This window comes from Lotus japonicus, chromosome 4 (assembly GCF_012489685.1).
Source record: "Lotus japonicus ecotype B-129 chromosome 4, LjGifu_v1.2".
Lineage (NCBI taxonomy): Eukaryota > Viridiplantae > Streptophyta > Magnoliopsida > Fabales > Fabaceae > Lotus > Lotus japonicus.
The window spans coordinates 14239786-14264192 of NC_080044.1; the positions used below are offsets into that span (position 1 = coordinate 14239786).

At 34.1% G+C, this 24407-nt stretch overlaps 3 protein-coding genes and 1 long non-coding RNA gene across 7 annotated transcripts; 3 read left to right on the plus strand and 1 right to left on the minus strand.

Annotated features, from left to right (window-relative positions):
• Positions 1 to 270: 270 nt before the first annotated feature.
• Positions 271 to 2135, plus strand: LOC130714000 (uncharacterized). Of its 2 annotated transcripts, XR_009011100.1 has the most exons (5): positions 271 to 896; positions 1036 to 1161; positions 1225 to 1392; positions 1517 to 1633; positions 1761 to 2135. It is a non-coding gene; the product is annotated as an uncharacterized LOC130714000 (long non-coding RNA). The 2 variants fall into 2 exon arrangements; XR_009011099.1 differs by having other exon boundaries at positions 1036 to 1392.
• An 844-nt stretch (positions 2136 to 2979) lies between these two features.
• LOC130713998 (OVARIAN TUMOR DOMAIN-containing deubiquitinating enzyme 7) lies at positions 2980 to 7690 on the minus strand. Of its 3 annotated transcripts, none has more exons than XM_057563852.1 (11): positions 7538 to 7690; positions 6912 to 7015; positions 6341 to 6416; positions 5612 to 5761; positions 5222 to 5283; positions 4456 to 4540; positions 4222 to 4371; positions 3982 to 4081; positions 3594 to 3718; positions 3334 to 3443; positions 2980 to 3116 (listed from the first exon to the last, which is right to left on the minus strand). In XM_057563852.1, the coding sequence occupies exons 1-11, from the start codon at positions 7592 to 7594 to the stop codon at positions 2993 to 2995; spliced, it is 1143 nt and encodes a 380-aa protein (XP_057419835.1). In that variant the 5' UTR covers positions 7595 to 7690; the 3' UTR covers positions 2980 to 2992. The 3 variants fall into 3 exon arrangements, with proteins under 3 accessions (XP_057419835.1, XP_057419834.1, XP_057419836.1); XM_057563851.1 differs by having other exon boundaries at positions 3964 to 4081; XM_057563853.1 differs by having other exon boundaries at positions 3964 to 4081; positions 7447 to 7582.
• Positions 7691 to 10911: 3221 nt separating this feature from the next.
• On the plus strand, positions 10912 to 16965 carry LOC130715207 (filament-like plant protein 7). The gene is made up of 6 exons (XM_057565284.1): positions 10912 to 11259; positions 11826 to 11953; positions 12346 to 12490; positions 12628 to 15142; positions 15252 to 15309; positions 16236 to 16965. The coding sequence occupies exons 2-6, from the start codon at positions 11858 to 11860 to the stop codon at positions 16722 to 16724; spliced, it is 3303 nt and encodes a 1100-aa protein (XP_057421267.1). The 5' UTR covers positions 10912 to 11259; positions 11826 to 11857; the 3' UTR covers positions 16725 to 16965.
• Positions 16966 to 16985: 20 nt separating this feature from the next.
• Positions 16986 to 19550, plus strand: LOC130712343 (protein ENHANCED PSEUDOMONAS SUSCEPTIBILITY 1-like). Its single transcript, XM_057562179.1, has 2 exons — positions 16986 to 16989; positions 17791 to 19550. The coding sequence occupies exons 1-2, from the start codon at positions 16986 to 16988 to the stop codon at positions 19194 to 19196; spliced, it is 1410 nt and encodes a 469-aa protein (XP_057418162.1). The 3' UTR covers positions 19197 to 19550.
• The last annotated feature ends 4857 nt before the right edge of the window (positions 19551 to 24407 follow it).

A 24407-nucleotide genomic window follows, 5' to 3' on the forward strand; every position in this document is an offset into this window, starting at 1 on the left:
TCTATTTCTTTAATTAAATAAAATTTAAAAATATTCCTAGGAATATAAATATCTACCAAACACATTTATACGATTTACCCGGGAGTAAACTATGCCTAAGAATTTAGCATTTACAAAAATTTAAATGCTCCCTTTGGGGTGGAGTATAAGGTGCAATACATCTTAGGTATTGCACCGGTGCCATACATGAAATGGCCAATGAAATATCAACACCTGGCAGGGAGGGGAATGGGGAACCAGGTTTTCCAGTTCAACTTGTAATTTGCTTTATATTATTTATTATAAATATAATTTGTCTTTTACATGAATACCCTGGGTGGCTCATCCTTTCTCTCTCAACCTCTTCACCGGTCAAACTCACCACCAAGGCCATCTCCGGCCACTCACTGCGGCGACAACGGTCGCAGAGTTCCGGCCATCCACCGCACAACCGTCTCTTTGTCTTTCCCACAAATCAGAGTTCAACCAGTAGAAATAAGAGTTTTAATTGCAGATCTGGGTTTTTATCTTCACGGTTCTGGAATTCGAACGTCGTCATCTGCTCAGATCGAACCCTTTTTCCCAAACACCACATCTGTTCAGATCGAACCCTACCACGACGAGGGTGGTCGGAACGATGGGGTACCTTTCGCCGGAGCTCACTCGCACGGGGAAGCCAACGACGAGCTCCGACGTGTTCGCCGCTGTCGGTGATGGGCGAAGTTCAAGGTGGCTTTCATCTCACCAAATCAGCCATTAATTCTCGTGGTTTCACTTGCAAACGGTGATGGATTTGCTGAGGGTCTTGTGGGTGTATATGGCTTTGCGAGAGGGAAGGTGCTGGTGGTGGCGTGGGGTGCAGGTGCGCTAGAGAGAAAGCCGAAACAGAGATCGATGTTGGAGAGGGAGCCGGTGAGGTTGGAATCCTGTTTTCAACCACGGAACTTTCTTGTTGATTCTACTTTTGTGGTTCTAAGGCAGTATCCGTGTAATCCCTTTGTGCAGATTGTAAAATTTGCATTCATTCATTAATCCCTTCTAATTTTGATGATGCAGATAGAGGTGAAGAACAAATCGTGGTTGGTTGGAAAATTTTCAAGTTGTTGATACATGAGGTCCAGTTACTTGCCATGTCTGCCAGTAATGGGGGATTCCGGTGGGGAGGAAGGAGAGAGAGGAAAGGTATTATTGTAACATATATTTTTATTTATTTTTTCAGCAGGTAATAGTTACCTCTTATAACAGGTTAAATTGGCTCTTGCATGGTGCAAGACCTAGAGAGCACTTGCACCCTAGAGGCCTCCTCCCTCTGGTGCTTTTGTGTTTGTTTTCTTCAAGAAGCTTGAAATGCATGTTGGGTTTTAGGGAATTGTTGTGGGGTTACGTTTGCTCAGACAAAGAGGCTTTATCAAGGTAGCCATTGACTCAAACTAAGCATGTAGTATTCATCAGTTAAGAGCAGGGTGTACTAGTTCTTATTCTTGTGCGTCGTTGGTGACGTAGATTCAAAGCCTAATCGTTGAGTTCTGTTGTTTAGGGTCATGCTCTCAATGAGATCGATACCAACCTGAGGTTAAGTTAATAGAACTGTCGGTCAAGTTCACCAAAGTAAGGTTGGCACCTCAAGTGCTAGTTACATAAGAATCTGCCAAAGGTTAAACACTCCCATCTATATTCACTTAAGACTCTATATATATACACTAAGTTAAACATTACTCATAATTGCTATCATATTGCTCTTATTGACTTACAGAACCTGACAGTCAAAATGCCTTTTACAGGTATCCCTCAGTGAATTCTCATTGCTCCATTGTGCACTCAATCATTACCATAAATACCACCATCGTTTACCACCACCATTGAACAAGGAATTTCCCAGCATATATTCATGGGAAGAACACTCCATGATCCCTCGCTCTTTAGTTGGCTAAAGCTGAGAAGGTTAGGCGGGTTGGTGGATTGGATACCCCAACTAAAACTGGTAAAAATGAGAAGTTAAATGGCTAGCTTCGTTTGGCACAGCTAAGATTACTGAGACCCTATAATTATCGTTTTCTTCTCGTTTGATTCATCATATATGTTGATCCTTTAGCCTAAAAGAATCGAAGGTGATAAGTTCAGATTAACTTATCGAGCCACTAATCTTTTACTATGAATCATTGTTTTTGTTACAAAAGTGGTAGAACGGAGAGAAAACACCTCCAGACTACCGGGCAGAACGCCAATGACATGTTGGGAAGACCAACAGAGCTAATTTGAATCATTGTTGATATTTTTTCAGACAAAACTGATTTTCTTTCAAGATCTCTAATAGGAAAAAAAATCAAGACTTTCACATTCTTCCCAAAAGACTATTGCGTGAAGAATATCAATTATAAATGATGTTATAACATCATTTCTCCTTTTGTATATCCTTTTTCTGGTTCAAAATTTTGCTTCTTGAAAATGGGAACCTGTTTACTGAAAGAAAACTGCATATTAGGAAAATAATAACGTATGCGTAATGTGGTTCTAAGTCGTAAATCCTAATATATGATTTATTCTAGCATCTTGGTAGCCAATTACTTTAATGATGGCATCATGTAGGATTATTAAAAGCTATGTTCAATATTAGATGGAAGGGAAATAGATACCTTCTGAAATCCTGAGTATGAACTGAGCACTTTTATACAGTGAGCACCTCAGTTGTAGTCTTGTAGATATAATGATCTGGGGAGAATTAATTTTTTTTAATAGAAACAGATATGAATTATCATGAAATATATCAACCACCTGACATAACATGAGCAATGGCAATGTAAAAAGTGGTAGTTATCCTATATGCCATTCAGTAAACATGCAAATCAGGAAGACCATACAACCAAAACTTACCTCTCAGTAGTTTCTATCCTCTGGGGGGGGCAGCACAATTTAACTTTTTCTGTAGGAGACAAGAACACGTGAGTCATTTTCATGAAGCAAGGAGAAGTTTTTGTGGACAATACAAGGTATAAGTCATACATTTATTATCAATTTAAATACAAAGTGCACCCATGTCAGGTGTCACAGAGTCACAAGGTGCTTCCGCTTTTGCAGAAATCCCTTTCTTTCCTTGCTTCCTTTCTTTTCTTCCCCTTTTGGAGTCATCTGCTTGGTTACTGAAACAAGAATTGGTCACGCCACATTAAAATCATATACTTGTACTGGATTACATTTTTTATAGTACACAAAACTATGTCAGCAAACTTAAAATCCAGGGACATCATGTGAGATCCCTGAAAAAGAAACCTTCTAAACATTCTATAGACATTATCTGAATAGTTTTAAGTTTGAAACTTGAAACTGGACTATACAAGAAAGTAGTACGATGCATACACTACAAATTTAGCAGATTGTCTCCCCAAGGTAGTTCCACAACAAGATTTGTATTTCTTTTTTGAACCACAAGGGCAGACCTTGTTTCTAGGAATCTTCTGTAGTGAGCTCTACAAATAAGGAGCAGCAAGAACAACAAAAAAGAGTGTCAAAGGGGATGATAATACTAGAACTGCAAGCTTGAACAGCATATTTATTTTGGATCATGCCCCCTCCCCCAGACATAAAACACCAATGAACCAAAGTAGAAAATACAAAACCTTGTCATTTTTTGGCAATGTGATATTGTCATTGGTCTTACTGGAGCTGTTGTTTGATTCATCATCAGAGCTGTCCTCTAACAAGTCTTCTTTGTGTTGGTCATGATTCTTATTTTCATCATGACCTATACATCATAGAAATTTGAGATAAGAGTTAAAATAGAATAAAAACCTATCTTTCTTTTCTACTAATCATAATTTTGATGCTAAATGGTAATGAATTAACACAAACATGTATGAATCCGCGAAGACATAATATACTAGAAAAGTAAAAATAAAAAAATTACCAATTCTGGACAGAAATATATGTTTCATGTTCGTTTTTCCTCTAAAAGTACAGAAAGAGCGCAATACATTGACTATACATTACCAGAAGTAGTAACCTGACCAGGAAGGGAATCAGGCTTTGTAGAGCACTCTTCTGTTCCTTGTTCAGCTATTAGAAACTCTATCGCAGCATCAACATCTCCATTTACCTGCTCTAGAATCTGGGACAAGATAGACATATTTTAATATTTGTCAAGTTAATTTCTAGAAAAGGCAGCAACTTGCAAGAAATGTCCCTGTACCCAAATATTAGTCCTACAATACAAACATACAAACAGACACAAGGTCTGCAATCATTCACCTGTTCCACTTTTGCAGTGTTGTCGCATCCAGTTCCAGCCATAACCAACTTTATGGACCCTAGCTGAAGAACTTCCCTACCAGCTTGCCTACAGGTTTTGTTTGCCGTAACTTTTGTTTGATGTGATGGCGCTGAAAGATCAGCATCAGCCTTTCATAAACTAGAATTAATCAGGCAATAGCTACTTCGCTTAACGTTAATTTGACAGTTGGGAAATAGATTTAGAATAAGAACCTTAATTAAAATTGACCTTGCAGGCCCATCACAAGGATCATCCTTCAACCGCACACTGTTATAATGCTCCCCATCATGGTAAGACCTGGAAAAACAATACAAAATTAACCATCAAAATTCACATGCAAGGTCAAGACAGTTATTTGTTCAACAGCTATTGATAATGCATACCTTAAATCTAAATTACATGGTTAAACAGATATATATTGCACATTGGACAACATTACAAGAGCTTTTCTTCCTAAAATGAGAAAATGGTGTGATTCACCTGATCAACTACTAACTACTCCAGCACATATCAATAATATCTGTAAAAGACTAATAAATAATAGGATTCAAATCTTCGGAAAAATCATTTAAGATTTTTCATTCATAAATGGTGGACATTTACTTGTGTGATTCTAAGGTATTGTTGCAACTAATTGAATACGTGAAAGCATAGGACTCCAAATTTTTGCACGAAGACCAAGAAACAACTAATTCTGTGTTCACACCTCATTTTTTAGATGTGAAGAGGTGGAGGAAGAGAGAGATAGGAAGAAAGAAGAGAGAAAGTAAAAATGTGATAGGTGATTTGATTGATAGAGAAAAGAGAAATAGATAGAAAATGAAGGTGGAAAAGGAGTGGAGGTGTGTATGAATCATAACTCAGGCATATTTTGCCTAGTCAAAGATTTAACATATAAAAAATATGAATACAAGGCTCAGACAAACTAAACAATGCAGTGCAATTTCAAGTAATAACCATAGACTCCATAGTACTTACAAATGGATCATATGAGCTCCACGATCATCAAAATTTCTTATGTACCACCGAGGAAACATGTTCTGCACAAGCAAACCAATAAGCATGTAAATTTCAATTAACTTTACGGAGTAAGAACATGCAAAATCTAATCTAGTAACTTTAGAAGAACTTGTTTGTGTGCACAAATGTGTCTTCTGTTTGCGCATATTAATGAACAAAGCTTACACATTCAAAAACAAAATTTTATGGTACAAAGATGATATAATGTGGAAAAATCTCCTATGGCTTGCCCCAATCTTCTTCAGTTAAAAGTATAAATAGTCTAACTAATTATCAATGTAACACATTAAAAGATGTGACAATAGAATATATGGAAAGGAATGGATTATCTTTAAGGATACAACTCACCCGATGGATGCATATGTTACTGTGTGTTACAAGAGAAGCTGCCTGCAATTCCATATGTCCAGCCCATGTACCATCAGTTTGCATAGACTGGCAATATTCATCAAATGGGACTTCATCTTCAATAAAGGGCTCAAACATCTCCCGGTTATCCTGTTAGTTATAGTTTCAAGACCAGGTTATGGAAGAAGTTTCCCAATTACAAAAAAGGGGGGGGGGGAACTGACATGGGAAACCTAGCAGTAGTAGTAGAGAATTAGCATGTGCATCCACATGGTAAGATGTCATCCAGTTTGTGAATATTCAAGAAAGTCAACAGCCTCAATCAATGGTTTTTGTCATGTACATAAACACACATCACTGTCAAAAATGGACAGCATTTTGGCAAGAATATGTGATGATTTCATTTTTCCCAACTGTCCTCATATTTACTAGGTTAACTGTCAATATTCAGGTGATTAACAAGATAAAAGTTCTGACTTCTGATTTGATAATCTTTCAGTGGCCACGATAAATTTTCTTCCCACAGTTTTGTATCAACAATAGTAAAATGCTACGGATAAGGGGAAACGAGGGGACAATCGATCAGTTACATCTATAATCATGCTATGAATTTCAAAATCAATATGGATCCAAATTATCACATAAACAATTCATAACACTGAAACTCAAAGATATCAAGTTAAAAGATTATAAGAAAGAAACAAATAAATTGTTTCTGAAACATCATACCAGTATGTGTTTCACCACCATGCTGCGATACTTTTGATGTTCCTCCTCATTGCCTTCCAACTGATCAGCAAGGGCTCTGCATAAGAATAGAAGAGAGTAGATGAAAAACTAATATACAATGCTCTAGACATGTTTGACTCATTATACTGTAAAAACTAAAAAGTAAATACCATGTACCACTGTGACGTTAAACAAAATTGAAAAAAGGGAGGAGATTGAGGACAAAAAATTAATAACTGATAGTGCCAAGATCTCAGGGTCTTTATATATACATGAAAATACCTAGTACATGACAGCACATAAACACTTTCTGAAGAAAACTGGTACTCCAACATGCATGATACAAATAATAGTAAGTGCAAATGGATGTGAAGTATTAATAGTTAAAACTGACCGGATGAGGATCAGCTTCTATTACAAAACTAACTGCAGGCTGCGCAGTTCATGATCTCGTCATTAAAAATTATCTTACTAATTTATTTATCACTATTTTACTTAGTTTGAAACAAATTTTAACGGTTGAGATCCTTGCAGCTTCTAACAACTGCAGAAGATCGTGATCGAAACTGACCTGAAGAAACAATTACCATCTGATGTCACTTCAACAATGCGTAGGCCTAAAGCATCCAACTGAGACCGAAATTGAGCAGTATCATGTTTTCCCAGCTTCTTAGTCTGTCACCAAATTGATGATGAGTCACCAATAACCAGAGTATCCAAATAACACTTATTAACTAGAAGCATTCCAAACTGACAATTGGATTTCTTACATAACATATTAACCTATGATGAAACACTATTCTAACTTATTAAATCAACAGTAGAAATAAAATGAGATTTTCTACAATCAGTTTGTCACATGATCATGATCAAAAAGAAGAAGTAAAAATCATGATCAAGAGTCCAAGACCATCAGGCACACTTTTCAAAGCACAAGGTTTACAAAATTATCACTTTGAGCAACAATGCAATATTTGAGTAGCACTTTTAAAAATTGAAAGATGAAACCAACACTAATCTCAGTCCAAAAGAATTTTAAGTAAAGCATTAAAAACACAGAAAGACACTGGAAAATTAACAAATTGGGAATCCAAATACAAACGTACTATCAATTAATTGAAGAACTAGTGAAGATTGAATGCAGAGAGAGTGTTTAGCAGGGAAAAAACACCAAAATTTGCAGAAGCTGAAGCGTACTTGTGGATTTTGTTGCTTCTTCTGAGGTGGTTTCTTCTGTTGCTTCGGCTTAGCCATGTCCTCGTCGTAAATTGAAGAACCTGAGATTTCAAGGATTTCAGAGAGCACTGAGCGAGATATGGAACGAAAACCAGAGGCAACTCAAAGCAGAAGCCATTAGAAAGTTAGGAGTTACGAGCCTGTGGGCTTCAATATTCTAACTGGGCCCAAACCACGCGATTGTTGATTTGTTTCACTTCTCTCTTAGTTCCAGCTTATTTGGGCCCAACTTGTTCCTTGTTCTTGCAGCTTATTGGGCCTAATGTTTTTTCTGGAACGTTATTGTAAGCCTGGGCTACTCAATTGGCCTTTTCTTTCTGAGCAACGTGGAATCATTGGAAAAACAAAAGGTCATACGACTGACCAAAAAATAAAAATATCATACGAAAAAAAAATCAATATCAACAATCACTAACTTGGAACTGATGTTCACTAGTGGCGGATTTAAGTTTACCCATTATGGTTCTTGCATCATGTTTTTGCTGGTTGTTTCAGCTTATTTGTTTGAGTGTGCATGCTTGTACTTAATTTGCTTATGTTCTGCATTGCGTTATCGCTCCTTGAGACTTATTCTCTCATGTTGTAAGTGCCGCCAGGCAACCATTTGAATATTGAATGAATTTAAATCATTGGCAACACCCTCAAATTATAAAAATATTACATTCCTCAAATTATTAATATTGTCAACTTTTGACCTTACTTTTATCTGTCCTTGAGTGATAGCTCAAGTGGTAACGGCTAGATGCCATATAGGTTGGATGAGAGAGATCTAGAGATCAATCCTAAGAGGGTGCAATTTATCTTTTCGACGTACTAATAAAAACCTTACTTTTTACTATTGTTTGCAGCTACAACACTGTCATTTACAAGATTTTTAATATTGTTTTAATTTTTTTGATAAGTTCAATGTGACTTTCTAGATATAGCTTTGTTTAAAGGTTTATATCTCTTTCACTTTCATATTTATCATATCTGAGCACACATTTTTAGTTTTTACGTCATGCTCTACTCACTCTTTTGGTACCTATTTTAATTTGAGAAACAAGTTGTTATTTTCATTTTTTTTAATATATGATGTTACTTTTCTATTACCTTAATTTTAAGATGATGCTACTATTTTTCTAATTTCTTCTGAAATTTTGTTGCTTGTCTGTGAGGGTGAGGTGTAAATGCTGATTCCTATCATTTCTATTCGATCTACCTAACACATATATCTATTTTTTTACTTCTTGACTGATTTTGATATTTTCTTTACTTTATTGCATCAAGTTTAGACCTAGGAAAATCTTACAAGCCACACTATAATTTATTCAATTCAATAAGGTACAGTATTCATTTTTGATTTCTGTGTTCAATTCTTTTTCACCGTGATAGTCAGCATGGGCAACAGTAGTAATATATAACAAATTTATGTGTACATTGACATACAACTAAATTTCTGAATGCATTCATGCTAACATGCATTTATATATTTATAGTGGGCCAAACGGATTCAACTTCTCCAGACCCATAATATTCTATTCCAATATTTCATCTCTCATTTATGTACACTCACAATTATAATATGCTGAATGGAGGTGATCCCTCCTCTGTGATCTTCTTACGAGACAAGAGTCTGAAAAATTTGTCGACTATTCTTCTGTTTCTCCATTAAAATAAAGCTCTACCCCGTCCTCGATTCCCGTGCACTCAGAGATCCAATAAAAGCACCAAGCCGACACTTTCGGACCTACCACCTTTCTCTCTTTTTTTTCTCCCTTCATCTCTCGTGTAATCTCGTTCTCACCAACAAAAACACGCAACGAAAACAAAAAAAAAATTTAATGGCTAAATTAGTCTTAGGCTATGTTTGGCATGTCATTTCAGCTAGCTTATAGCTTATTTGACTAGCTTAAAGCTTATTTGACTAGCTTAAAAGCTCTTCAAAAGTGTTTGGTGAAGGAGCTTATTTTAGTAGCTTAAAGCTTTAAGCTATAAGCTATCTCAGGTAGCTTATAGCTTAAAGCTTATAGCTTATTAAATTTATTCTCATTTTTATCCTTATTATTTTATTAAAATTCTACCCTTACCCTTATATATTTATAAAAACACTAAACTTATTTTCCCCTCACACTTACGTATGCAGTTTCCGCCACCATTTCCGCCACACCGCTGCGCACCACAAGTATTATAAATATTATATTAATAAAAATAAATAAAAATAAATATTATATTTTTAAAATGATATATAACTGTAGCTAATAAAAATATTTAAAGTGATAATAATTTTAATATTAATATCATATTTGTATTAATGTGAAAATAAAGTAATGTAATATAAAAATAATTATACAAGTATGTCCTTTTATGTCATTTTACAATTTCAGCTTGTTTAACAGCTAGTTCTACCAAACACTTTTGTTTCAATCACGTAGCTTTTCAGCTTTCAGCTATCAGCTTTCAGCTAGCTTATAAGCTTTCAGCTAGCTTTTCAGCTTTCAGCTAAACATGGGCTATGTTTGGCATGTCATTTCAGCTAGCTTATAGCTTATTTGACTAGCTTAAAGCTTATTTGACTAGCTTAAAAGCTTTTCAAAAATGTTTGGTGAATGAGCTTATTTCAGTAGCTTAAAGCTTTAAGCTATAAGTTATCTCAGGTAGCTTATAGCTTAAAGCTTATAGCTTATTAAATTTATTCTCATTTTTATCCTTATTATTTTATTAAAATTCCACCATTACCCTTATATATTTATAAAAACACTAAACATATTTTCCCATCACACTTTCGTATGCAGTTCCCGCCACACCGCTGCGCATCATAAGTACTAAAAATATTATATTAATAAAAATAAGTAAAAATCAATATTATATTTTTAAGACGATAAATAACTTGAGTTAATAAAATATTTAAAGTGATAATAATTTTAATATTAATATCATATAGGTATTAACGTGAAAATAAAGTAATGTTAAATATAAAAATAATTATGCAAGTATATCCTTTTATGTCATTTTACAATTTCAGCTTGTTTAACAGCTCGTTTTACCAAACACTTTTGTTTCAATCACGTAGTTTTTCAGCTTTCAGCTAGCTTATCACCTTTCAGCTATCAGCTAGCTTATAAGCTTTCAGCTAGCTTATCAGCTAAACATGCCAAACATAGCCTTAGTTTAGCGAGTTTGATTTTAGTTTATCTGAGAAAAAAATGACGTGTAGTAGACGGTAGTAAAAATGAACCTTACTAAACGTCATTTTTTTTTTCGAGAGATTAAAATCAAATTCGCTTACAAAGTCGACTAATTTGACAACGAAGCCTTAAAAAAAAATATATCTCTCACTATGTCATTTTCTTTTCTCTGCACTTTCCCAGCTTTTCACTTCTTCCTCCTTTTTTTCTCGCTTACCAAACAAACACTCACACTCACTACAAAGAAACCTCAGCTGATCAGATGAGCTTAGCTGGTTACTGTGGTTGTTGGTGAGGCTGTTTCACTCTCTGCGTGGGTGAGAGATCAAACATCATGTCCATTTCTCATGTCAACTCTTGATGTCTGAACCTTCAACCTTCACCCTTATCTTCCCTTATTGCTACGCTTCTTCCTCATTTTGAGTGAAATTTTTCAGTACAGCATTTCTACTCAGTACTCAGTAATTGCCCTTTTGACTTTTTGGATCATTCATGCCTCAAATGTCATTCCTAGAGGTGAGAATCCGCAGAAAACCCCCTTTGAGTTTTTCTTTCTCATGAAAAAGACTATGCATAAATTCTGTTATTAATGAAGAAAAGAGAAGAAAAAAAACATTTTTGTCGCGATTTACAGTTGCATAGTTGCATGGGAGTTATTTGTCCAGTGATGGGCATGTTTATAATTTGTCATGTTGTGTTGGATTTTATGAAATGTTATGTGTTGTCTATTTAGATGTTTCTATTAAATGGAAGTGGTGATTAATCATTTATTTGGAATTTAAGAACTTATGTTTTTTATACAGATAGTTTCTGGTTGAACAAACAAGGTTGGTAATTTATTGTTCAGTGGCTTATATGATTTTAATTATAGTTACTGTGTTATTGCTATAGTTTTTTAAGGGACTGTTCCTGATTTACTGTGTCTATGTGAAGATCCTAATGCTATTGATAATGACTGTAATGTAATAAATTCCAGATTGTTGGAGTAGTTAATCTTGATTCTGTTTCTATAGTAAGCTTATCCTTCCAGTTAAGCTTCCAGTTGCACACTAACCCCTTCCACTGGCATTGATTCATTACAGGTTCCTCTCTTTTGAAGTCTACTCAGCATTATATGGATCAAAAAACATGGCTTTGGAGGAAAAGATCCTCAGAAAAGACAATTGTAGCAACTGAAGACAACACTCACACTTCAAAAGACAATGGAGAGGTAAGTTAATTACTCTGAGTCTCTGATCACTTTATATAATTATCTTATTTTACAAATTGCCATTGCTGTGGAATGTTTTTAAGTTCATATCTTGATTAATCTGGATGCTTGTAACCTTCCTTTGTCTCCCCTTATCTTACCTATTTTAGAGTTCTAATATAGCACTTCATCAATTAACAATATCTCATTCCTTATCAGGAAGGATGATAACTTAGAAGGTTCTTTCCTTTTTTGTTTACTTGGTCCTTTTTGTTTAGTTATTTTTGTCATTAAATAGGCAAAACAATACCTATTCACCAGACATTCGTGACGACTTGAAATTTTGGATTTGCTTTGTTACTTGTAAATATAACTGGTACTTACTTTATCTGATTTTACCTTTTCTGCTTTAGGTACAGGCACTTCTAACTGATAAAGAAGAATTGGAGAAAAACTTGACAGAATTGAATAATAAGCTTGCTTCGGCACTTTCTGACTGTGATGCTAAAGATGAGCTAGTGAAGAAACAAACGAAAATTGCACACGAAGCAGTCTCAGGTAACATTCATACATGCCTGTGTATGTCCATTCATTATTCCCCTTCCCCTGGGCATGAAACATAAGTAAATGACCATTTATGATTGAAGTATTTTGAGAGTAATTTTACCAGTCTCTAATGAAATCTTGTTTTGAAGGTTGGGAGAAAACTGAAGATGAAGTGTTGTCTATGAAGCAATATCTGGATGAAGCTTTGCAGCAGAAATTAGTTTATGAAGAAAGAGTAGCCCATCTAGATGGAGCTCTGAAAGAATGTATGCAGCAGTTACGATTTGTTCGCGAAGAACAAGGACGAAGGATTCATGATGCTGTGATGACGGCTTCAAAAGAATTTGAAAAAGAGTACATGGTGTTGGAGGAGGAGTTATCTGAGACAAGTAAAAGGCTTGCAAAAGCTGAGATTGAGAATTCTCATCTAATCAACTCCAGTTTAGCAAAAGAAAATTTGATTAAAGATCTGAAAAGACAGCTTACTCAAGTTGAGGCAGATCATAGTGCTCTGGTGAATCGACTAGAGGCCACGGAGAAAGATAATGCTTCACTGAAGTATGAGGTTCGACTGCTTGAAAAGGAACTGGAGATCCGAAATGAGGAGAGAGAATTTAATCGTCGGACTGCTGATGCTTCTCACAAGCAACACTTAGAGAGTGCTAAAAAAATTGCCAAGTTAGAATCAGAATGTCAGAGGCTGCGCCTTCTGGTTCGGAAACGGTTACCGGGTCCTGCTGCCCTAGCAAAAATGAAAAATGAAGTTGAAATGATGGGACGAGATCCAGTTGAAATGATGAGAAACAAGTTGAACCCGACCAGTTTAATGGTTGAGTCTCTAGGTGACAGTTCTCCTAGGACTCCCAATAGAAGAACCAATACTTTGAATGGGCAACTATTTGCTTTGGAAGATAAAAACAAGGCTTTAAAAGAATCTCTGAATAGGAAAATGAATGAGCTCCAATTCTCAAGAGTAATGCTTTCTCGCACAGCTTCCAGACTTTTGCAACTTGAGTCACAAATTGAAGAATCATCTAAAGGTCCAGCAACTGTGGAGCAGCCTAGAAGTAACCTAATACAGCACGAGCTCTCATTGGCATCAATGTCTGATGTTGGCAGTGATGACAAGGTTAGCTGTGCTGAATCCTGGGCTTCTGCATTGATTTCAGAATTGGAGCATTCCAGAGGTGGAAAACCGAAGGAGTCGTTGTCATCATGCAAAAGTGTGGGAGCATCAGACATAAACCTTATGGATGACTTTGTTGAAATGGAAAAATTAGCAGTGGTCTCCGTTGAAAAAGCCTCTGAAATCTCGTGTGCATCTCCGAAAGCCGTTAGTGAGAGCAATGGCTTCTCAGAGACTGGGACAAATGATACTGCCTCAGAAGTAATCGGTAAGGCGATCATTCCTGTGTCTGGTGGCGTTTCAGACTTCTCTATGTCAAATCAGAAAACCTGTTCCATTGACATACCTAAGGGTAACATTCCCAGTTGGCTTCAAGATGTAGTGAAAATGGTCTTGGAACAGAACCATGTCACTCATAAAAACCCTGATGATATACTCGAGAATATTAGAGTAGCTTTGAGGTATCTGAATAATCCGGATCCGTCTGGGTTTGATTTAAGCAAAGACTTGGGTCATATAGATGCACCTGATCCTCCCCATTGTATTCACTGCATCTCCTCCAAACCTTCAAATAATTCTGTAGTGGTAGATCTATCCAATGATATAAATAATGGTGGCCTCTCATCAGTAAAAGGAACCAAACAGCAGTCTCAGGTTGATCTGAGTAAATCAATAGGAAAGATAATTGAGCTTATTGAAAGAATCAGCCTGCCTGTTGTAGATTATGATAATTCGGATCCCGTGTGCACAAGTGACGGGAATACCTTTTCATATAAGAATCTAGGAATGCCAACAGACTACATGGTCCGCGTTTTCCAGTGGAAAACATCAGAGATCAGTAATGTTCTGCAACAGTTTCTACATGTGTGTTATGATTTAATGAACAGCAAGGCTGATCTTGAAAAATTTGCCAAAGAACTAACAACGGCTTTGGATTGGATTATGAATCACTGCTTTTCACTTCAGGATGTTTCTAGTATGAGGGATACCATCAAGAAACAATTTGATTGGGATGAGACACGAAGTGAAAGTGAAGTGGAGTTCGGGATGGTAAGTCCTCTTCCAGAGATATATAGGTTGAATCATCCCAGAGAACATTTGCTCTGTCGGCCTCAAGTAACTGTTTCGGATGGTCATGATCTTCAGACTGGAGAGATGTATTATGATGAAAAAGAAGAATTGAAAAATATGAAAGATAAGTTGATCGATGCTGAATCTCAGAAGAAAGTCTTAGAAGGCAGGCTTCAAACAACTACTGATAGGGTTGAATCCTTAATGGATCAACTTCGGGAATCAGAAAAAACTATTGAGAGCTTGAGACTAGAGTTGCAATCATTAAAAGAATCAAATGGAATACTTGAGGATGATATGGCAAATCAGAAATTGATAAATTCTGATCTTGATGCACAGTATACAGAAGCTGAATTAAAAGAGGCTCATCACAAGGTTTTGGCATTAGAAGTGGAACTGGAGAACAAGAGCCACTGTTATGAAGATTTAGAGGCCAGATGTCTTGAATTGCAGCTCCAGCTTGAAAGGTATAAATCATTTTTAAATATTGGTTCCTGTGCAATATGCTTTGCTTTATGAACATTTAGTTTTTAATTTCTAATTGGTTATTGTTGGATATCAAATCAATGTCCTCAGCATGTCAAAGGATTGCCCAAACCATGGTATTAACCAGAAAGATAAGCCACTGCGTACTGTAAGTATATCATTCTATTCCTGTTTTTTTTTAGGACACAGATTACTGGTTCCTGTGTGATACTCTGGAATATTTAATCACGGTGAAGCATGATTTAGTGGAATATAAAGTTAGCACTTTATAGTATTCAGATTGTATGTCGTAAATTACAAATTAAAGATTGCAATTTGGAGAATGATAAGCATTGAGCATTTTATCAATTGAAAAATCTCTTTTCTTTCTCTTGAGAGAAGTGAAGTATGGCATTGGAATTTTTGCACAATGTGATTTGGTGTTAGATATGTGATTCATAGTAGAGCATCATTTTTTTTCCAACCATAATTTGTAAATGATGGCTGAATGATATGCTTTAAAAAGAGAAAACACTAGACCTTTTCTATCATAGTTTATTTTTTCAGCCCCTCTAGACTTCATGTGAGAGTTGATCTTCAAAGAGTCTATAAGATTAGGCAGCTTCAAGAGCTGGCTCTGAATTCAAAGAAAGCGCACTATCTTGGCGTTCTTTATGCATTTTGTTGAGATCTGACAAGAAAACCCTTGCAAAGCACTCACTCCATTGTATGTTGCTTGTTTTACAAAATAATTGAATATATGAAGCACTAACATGAAATTGACCCACTGTATCATTTTCCTCAGGAAATCATTTCAACAGTTTTTTATAAACATTACAAATGGTATAAATATATGAGAAAAAAACCGTGATGATGCGTTTGGTGTTTGGAGACTAAGGATCATCACAAATTAAACAAAATTAGGAAAAAAGGAATTATGTATTGTGCCCTGGTGTATGATTTGATTGACGCGCACAAGTTAATTTAACAATGCTTATGCTGTGTTAATTATGAAAGTTGATTATTCACTCTTGAAAATTCATTTCTGCTGTGCATTATTGGTACTGAGTTGAGGAATGTTGATGAATCCCACAGGACATGGAGATCACAGCTGCTTCAGAAAAGTTGGCAGAGTGTCAAGAAACCATCCTTAACCTTGGCAAGCAGTTGAAGGCATTAGCTACCCCAAAGGATGCATCCCTTATTGACAAAGCAATTGCCACGCAACGGAGTACAATTTCCCACACAACCCCCACCAAGAACGTCGATCCAAATCCTGCCGCCCCAAAATTTATGAAAATGAAGAACCGGTCCCTGCTTGATCAGATGCTGGCTGAAGATGATACTAAAGGCAATGTTTCCAAAGCAAGTGATGGAAACTTCAATCCCACCACCATTCCTGGTATTATAGAGCCCCTGGAAAAGATTTTATCTTTGAACAAAGTTAATAAAGACCAGGATGACAGCGCTTCTGTTAATTCTTTGGCCATTGTACCAGCTAAGAAGGGAAGTTTGTGGAAGAAGTTATTATGGAAAAAGAAGAAAAGCGACAACCTGAAAACACCACTTCCGAAGAACACTTGACATGCTCATACATCATAAACTGTAGTGTTGTTCAATACAGTACTTAAACAAAAGAAGGAAATCATATGTCTTTTCTGTAATTTTATTGAATGGCACTGATTGGTGTTTTTGTGTTTTGATCTTGTACATACGCTTGAAAACTAACAACCGGGAAAGTCATCCACCATTGTTGTATGAGAAGTCTTCATTTGTGATAAATCCATTTCAATGAGAATTCCCAATGCTGCTTTGTTGTGGTGCATTAAGCTGTGTGTACCAAAAATGAGTTGGTTCAATAATAATAAAGACTCGGGTTAAAATTTCGATTTTGTTCTATCTTTGTAATGGAACGTTCCATTATTAAGGACGTGAGATTTGTGAGTTGTGTTTTCTGAGTTTTGTTCATCCATCAACTATTGTCATTTTACGTGCATCTCCATCACCATCATTCGTTTCAACCGCTCGTTCATTTTTCCTTAAAAAATGAATTTCATGTGATAAAATTAATTGACAAATAAAGTAAAACTTAAAGATGTAGTATTTACCTTAAATATCATGATAATAATCTATTGAATTACTTAATGTGTACCACACTCAAAAAAGTTTCAAGATACCACAATTCAGAATTTGTGATCATATAAGGTTTTCAACCACTTTTTTTTAAGAGTAGGCAAATTATAACTTCAATGCAATATTAATACATTAATTAATTATTTTCAATGGAATCTATATTGACTTTAAACTCGAAAAATCTATATTGACTTTTGTTAATAACTACTAAATGCAATATTAATACAATAATTATTTTGCATTTAGTAACTACTTTGCATTTAGTAATAATTCTAGTTTTCACAATTGACTTTTCTTAATTATTCTAATGTCATAAGTTAAAAAAAATATTATTCTAATTTCATTAATAACTTCTAAATGCAATATTAATACATTAATTATTTTCAAAAATATAGAATTATTTAATATTTAAATTACTAAAAAATCAAAAAATATAAATATGACATCATTTACCTACTAATTATATTAATTATATATAGTCAACATCTTCCATACTAATTATATTAAATATATATAGTCAACATCTTCCATTCTATTCACATTACATCTTTGAAGTACTCTGCTCAATCTTCCCCTGAATATTCTCAGTACGATGAGTACATCCGAGTCATCTCCAGCAGCACCATCCAGGCACCACCGAGTCAAAACGGCGGCGACTCAGCTCAGAGAATCGATTTACCACCATGGGATCTCCAATTCCTGTTACTTGAAACCATCCAAAAAGGCCTTCTCTTCCACACAAAAAACCACCAAATCCACCACCTCCAACACTCCCTTTCCTCCACTCTCGCCTTCTTCCCACCCCTCGCCGGCCGTCTCGTCATCACGCGCCACCATGACAACAACAACCACACCACCACCGCCACCTCTCACATCACCTGCAACAACGCCGGCGCACTCTTCGTCCACGCCGCAGCAGAAAACACCTCCGTCGCCGACATCCTTCAACCCAACTACGTCCCTCCCATTGTCCACTCCTTCTTCCCACTCAACGGAGCTAAAAACCACGAAGGCACCTCACAGCCGTTGCTGGCAGTGCAGGTGACGGAGCTACTCGACGGAATCTTCATCGGCTTCACAGTCAACCACTCTGTCGCCGACGGCAAGTCGTTTTGGCTTTTCATCAACTCCTGGGCTGAAATCTCACGGGGTTTTCTCAAACCATCGAAATCCCCTGTTTTTCAACGTTGGCTTCCACACAACATTGAAGTTCCAATACGGTTTCCATTCACAGAGAAGCAAGAAGCTCAACAGTGCTCTGAGAAAATCCTCAACGCTCCCCCTGAGAGAATCTTCCATTTCACGAAGGAGAAGATTGTGGAGCTGAAGGCTAAAGCTAACATGGAAGCTAACACGAACAGAGTATCTTCACTGCAAGCGGTTTTGACTCACCTATGGCGGTCTGTGATTCGGTGCAAACAGGTTGACCCAGAAGAAGAGGTGAGTTACTTCTTGATTATTGGAGCTAGGCCGAGGATGGTTCCGCCGTTGCCGGAGGATTATTTTGGAAACGCGGCGCTGTTTGGTGGTGTCACCGTGAAGGCAGGGGAGCTGGTGGTGGAAGGTGGACTCGGGAAGTGTGCTATGGAGCTGAATAAGATGGTTTCTTTGTACTCTGATGAGATGGTGAAGAAGGAGTATGAGTGTTGGGTGAGGACCCCGAAGCTGCATTTGCTGGATGGTGTGACCGGTGGTCATTCCTTGGCCACCAGCAGTTCGCCGAGGTTTGATGTTTACGGGAATGATTTTGGGTGGGGGAAGCCGGTGGCGGTTCGAAGTGGCGGCGCCAATAAAAGACATGGGAAGATTACGGTGTTTGCTGGGGCGGAGGAAGGTAGTATTGACATTGAAGTGTGTCTCCCTATTGAGATTCTGGAGGCATTGGGAAATGACCCTGAATTCACTCATACCATTTCCAGTTAATTGAGGTTCAAAGCAAAACATTGGTTTAGTTCATTCCATTTCAGTTCATTTCAGATTCATGGGTATGTATGATTATTCATAATGATATTGGTATTGTGACATTATAGTATTTTACATTTGTATTGGTCTGGACTTTTGGGATTTCTGGTGTAGTTTCTCCAGATGCAAGTCAACACAAAGGGATGAATAGATTCAATGTCCTGAAAATGAGATGTAGATTGATTCTGATTTGCTCACATGGTCCTCTTTGGCAGGATGTGCTCAGGACAATGATGTCAACATCTCGCATGGTCCTTATTTAATAGGTTCTTTTATGTTATATATGGTTGATGATTGATCTGAACATTGCACGAATCTGTAGTCTTTAGATAGCTTTTAATACCGATCTTCTCGACACTTTCTTGCTAGTTGGTACTCCAATTTCGGATCAGTATTTCAGTTTGGTTTGCCTGAATCGATGTTGAGCTGTAGCAACTTCAAGATTGTACTATAAATTAAGGTCAGTGGCGGATCCAGGAGTCAGGGTTCAAATATTTCAAATAAACACATCCGTAAAAATATAATTAAAACAACTTTAATATGTTTATATATCAGAAATTATACCGGTCATAGTTTTCCTCTACGTGATTTCATATTTTGAAATCGTTGAACATTAAATTCATAGTCAATGTTATTGAATACATCATTTTTAATGTAAGTAACTAAACAATCGTTCATCAGTTACACATCCTATTCTTCACAATATTCATAGCAGTTGCTACTTATTTTCCAGGTTAGCGACTGATTAAGGAGGTAACCAGACACTTAGTGTGTGTTTGGAAAACTCATTCACGATCCACGTTTACAGAAGTAAGAAATAGTTGCTTTTGGATTTCTGGATCCACGTTTGGCCTCTCCAGATTTGAAACCAAACACACACTTAGTACTGTTGTGATGGTCCATACTGATCACGATCAACAAAGATAATGGCATACATGGCATAAATTATACCAGGAATATAGCTCAAAATAGTAAGAACCAAGCAAATGATGAATTCAACGTGCATAAAACCAATCACAATCACCAATCTGTCAAACATCAAATACCAAATCCACAAACTAATAGTCTAATCTTCTATATCTATATATATATATGTAAAGCACACTTGTGTTTTTGCATGCAATTAATGTATTAAACCATAAAAGCTCACATACTTTTATATTAAATACATTAAAAATAAAAATTTAATAAACTAAAAACTGAAAAAAAAATTATATTATAAAAACCTATTCAACTACTTATATTTAATAACAACATTCATAGACTTAAAATTGACTTGAGCTTTGCATTTGACAAATTTAAAAAATCAAAATAAAAAAATAATATTCATTAATAAATAATTTAGATAAAATACTTTTAAAATAAAAAAATTTCTAGGAATATATATCTATCTATATTGTACTTGGGGCTCTTATTTCCCAAAGTAATTATATATATATATATATATTTGGTTTTTCCAAAAAGAAAATATTTATCTATCTATCTATATATATTAGTAAAGCTAACTTGAGTTAAGTATTAAGTACAAATACGCATATGTATTAAATCATTAAAGCTCACATACCTTTATATTAAATACATTAAAAAATAAAAAATTTAATAAACTAAAAACTGAAAAAATTGTATTATAAAAACCTATTCAACTAATTATATTAAATAACAACATTCATAGACTTAAAATTGACTTGAGCTTTGCATTTGACAAATTTAAAAAATCAAAATAAAAAACAAAATAATATTTATTAATAAATAATTTAGATAAAATACTTTTAAATAAAAAAATTTCTATCAATATATATCTATCTATATTGTACTTGGGACTCTTATTTCCCAAAGTAATTATTTATATATATATATATATTTGGTTTTTCCAAAAAAAAATATCTATCTATCTATATATATTAGTAAAGCTCACTTGAGCTAAGTATTAAGTACAAATACACGTAAGAACCTACATACATTAGTAAAAAAGTTGGTGTTTTAATGAGATAGCTTAGTGAGTGAATGAACGGGTAGTGGAAACTTGTGCACTAATGATTTCAGTTTTAAACTTAATAAATATCAAATGTATAAGCAAAAGAGTAACATTCATGCCAAAAGTGTAACAGGCCACAAAGTTATATCTGCAAATGGTTTTAGCACAGTACCTTAAATTAAAATCAAATTTAATGTTAATTTTTAACTAATATCAATTTAGTCTAAGAAAAAAAAAAACTATTAACAATAAAGCATACTTCCGCCAAAATTAATCTTGATATGCAATTGTCTTAGTTTACTGTCCAATTTTCTACACGAATATATGTCTATTTTTCTTAAACTCACAAACTCTTAGAATTCCTTAACACAGTAACTCCGAAGAAAAACTAACATTAAATTAAAAATAGTAGCATTATGGCAATACCAGTGTCAAAAACTGAATAAAATTGTTAATGTCAGGAGGCTATTCAACTATCTACATTAAATAAATAAAAAATAAAATGTATTATATTGAATCATGTATCTATTATATCTCTATATAAACAAACCAGTGAAATCACTCACAAACTCAAATTATTCATATTTCTTGGACTTCAGCTGCTGGTGAGAAAAAATGACAATTGTCTCTAACTACTTCAACAAGTATGTCATTTTTTTATTATTTTAGTTAATTTTAATTTTTTTTTAAATTACTCATTCTTATTTCTTTATTGCAGGAGAAAGATCATCAACAACAACAAGAAACACACATTACTTAGTGATATATCCCCGTTGCAGATGATTGGAAAATAAAACTGTGAGTTTCACATATATGGTAATTTACTAAATAATTCTTCTCATTCAATTGAAATCATACAAATATATCATCATTTATATATTTATATGACACAAATCAGTAACAAAGTGTGAGCCACATAAATTTATATACTGCACTAGAAAGATAAGTGTAAAATGTAGTACTCACTATATTCTTGATAAGAAATAGGAATCTTTCACTCCTCAATATTGTCATATTATGGAAAAAAAATAGCAACTTAATCATTCAAAGGGAACAAATGACGTCCATCCTGCAGTTAGATATAATCTATTTTTATGTTCGTGAAAGTGATTTTAAAAGAAATTTTATGCCATCAGCAATGGTAAACAACCACATCAATCTTGATAAAAAAAAATTAGCACAACTGATAACATCATTGCAACGACTAAATCAACATTAGAAAAAAAAATAGTAGACAACCACGTTCATTTCAATACTAATCTAATTAAGTAATTAAATTTCTTTTATATAAAAAAAAAACTACTCTCATTTCAATCTCAATAGAAATCTACCTATTTTTTATTCCGATTAAGCAAAAAAAAAAATCTACCTGTTTGATCTTTTTTTCCCTTATTAGAGAAATAAAGTGTGAGAATATCATAACTCAATTATATTTAATTATACATATATTCTAAATATTCTTCTAAATAATAGCTTTCTTACCTTTCTGCAAATTTAAATATTACAATTAAAAAATACAAATTAAAAAAGACTTCTTTTACATTAAATGTATTAAATAGTAAAAGACTTCTTTTATATTAATACCTTTAATAATAAAATTAAAAATTAAATAAAATTCTTAAGTCATTACCTATTCAACTACATACTAAATTGTAAAAGTTACTTTGAACCTTTGTATGAAATACATCAAATTAAAATATTAAAAATGAAAAATATTGTTTAAGTCATTAGCTATTCAACTACCTACTAAATGTAAAACTCACCTGAAAGTTTGTTACAAATACATTAAGAAATAAAAAAATCATTTTGTATTATATAATATATACATTAAAATAAAAACAGATCAACAAAATTTATAACGCAATAAGTTAATCAACTACCAACTAATTTTCTTGTTTGTTGTATAAGGTAGAACAAGACATAACACTTTAATTCTTTAAAAATGTGTGAAACAAAAAAGAATGAAACGGACACTAATAAAAAAAATTACACTGATGTTTATCGACAAAAAAAGTACATTGACAAAAGTACCTACATTAATTAATAACATTTAGAATAAAATTTATAAACTTAGAAATTGACTTAAATTCTGCATTCGTTGAAAATATCAAGAATTAAACTTGATTTAGAATAAAATAATATCTTTTTTTAGATAAAACATGTTAAATTTTAAAATGACACTATGAGGCATTTACTATTAACTTTAATGTATGTGTGTCTTATTTGATAAAACAATCTCCATATAATTTTTTGATTTTATTATATATATATATATGTATATATATATGAGCAAAAGAGAGATTATTCATTAATCAAAAGAAGAAACAACCCCAAAAAAAGGGGGAAAACCACCATGCCAAACAAGAGGGAAAAAAAGACAACCACCCAACAAATAAAGACGATTTTGAGGAAGGTTAATAGAAAAAAAAATTATCACAAAAGTTGAATAAATTTAAGTTATAACTTATTATAGTTGTAAAAGTTAAAATTACTTTATTGTTCTTGATTTTGACAAGTGTAAACCAGATTGAGAAATTGTGGTTGACCCTCCTAAAATATGACTTTCTTAGTAAAAGGTATAAAAATATGTTCATACAAGTTATTTGATGGTATTAAAAACTGATTGTTTAATTTTGTTTTTGTTACAAATTGACTGAATTATTTTTCAAATTATTAAATAAAAAAATCAATATATTTTTAAAACTATTCAATATGAATTATTAAATTAGAGTAATATTAATTATTTATGCAAATAGAACTCTAATACTATTTACTGAAATGTTTTTTTTTAATTATTGAAATGTCTAAACAAAATTATTATTTTTGTATTAATTTAAGCGATAATCATTTTATACAATGTTAAAAATGTTGTAAATAAACTCGTACAACGTGTTATATCTATTGTATAAAAATATTGTAAGTAAACTCGTGCAACGCACGGGTATTATACCTAATACTATCATATAACTTCAGATTGGTCAATTAATATCCAATTAATTAAGAACTCAATTTATTTCATAGCTTCCATAGTTTTAATTCACTCAATATTCAGATTAAAACCCAGAAAGGGAAAAACTGTGAAAAAGATTAAAAAAAGCTGATTTTGAGAATGGAAAAAGGAAAAACAAGTCAAAGGGGTGTTGGTGTGATAAATTTGGGCAGATTATACTTCCAGTGCACACCAACCCGTGAAGATC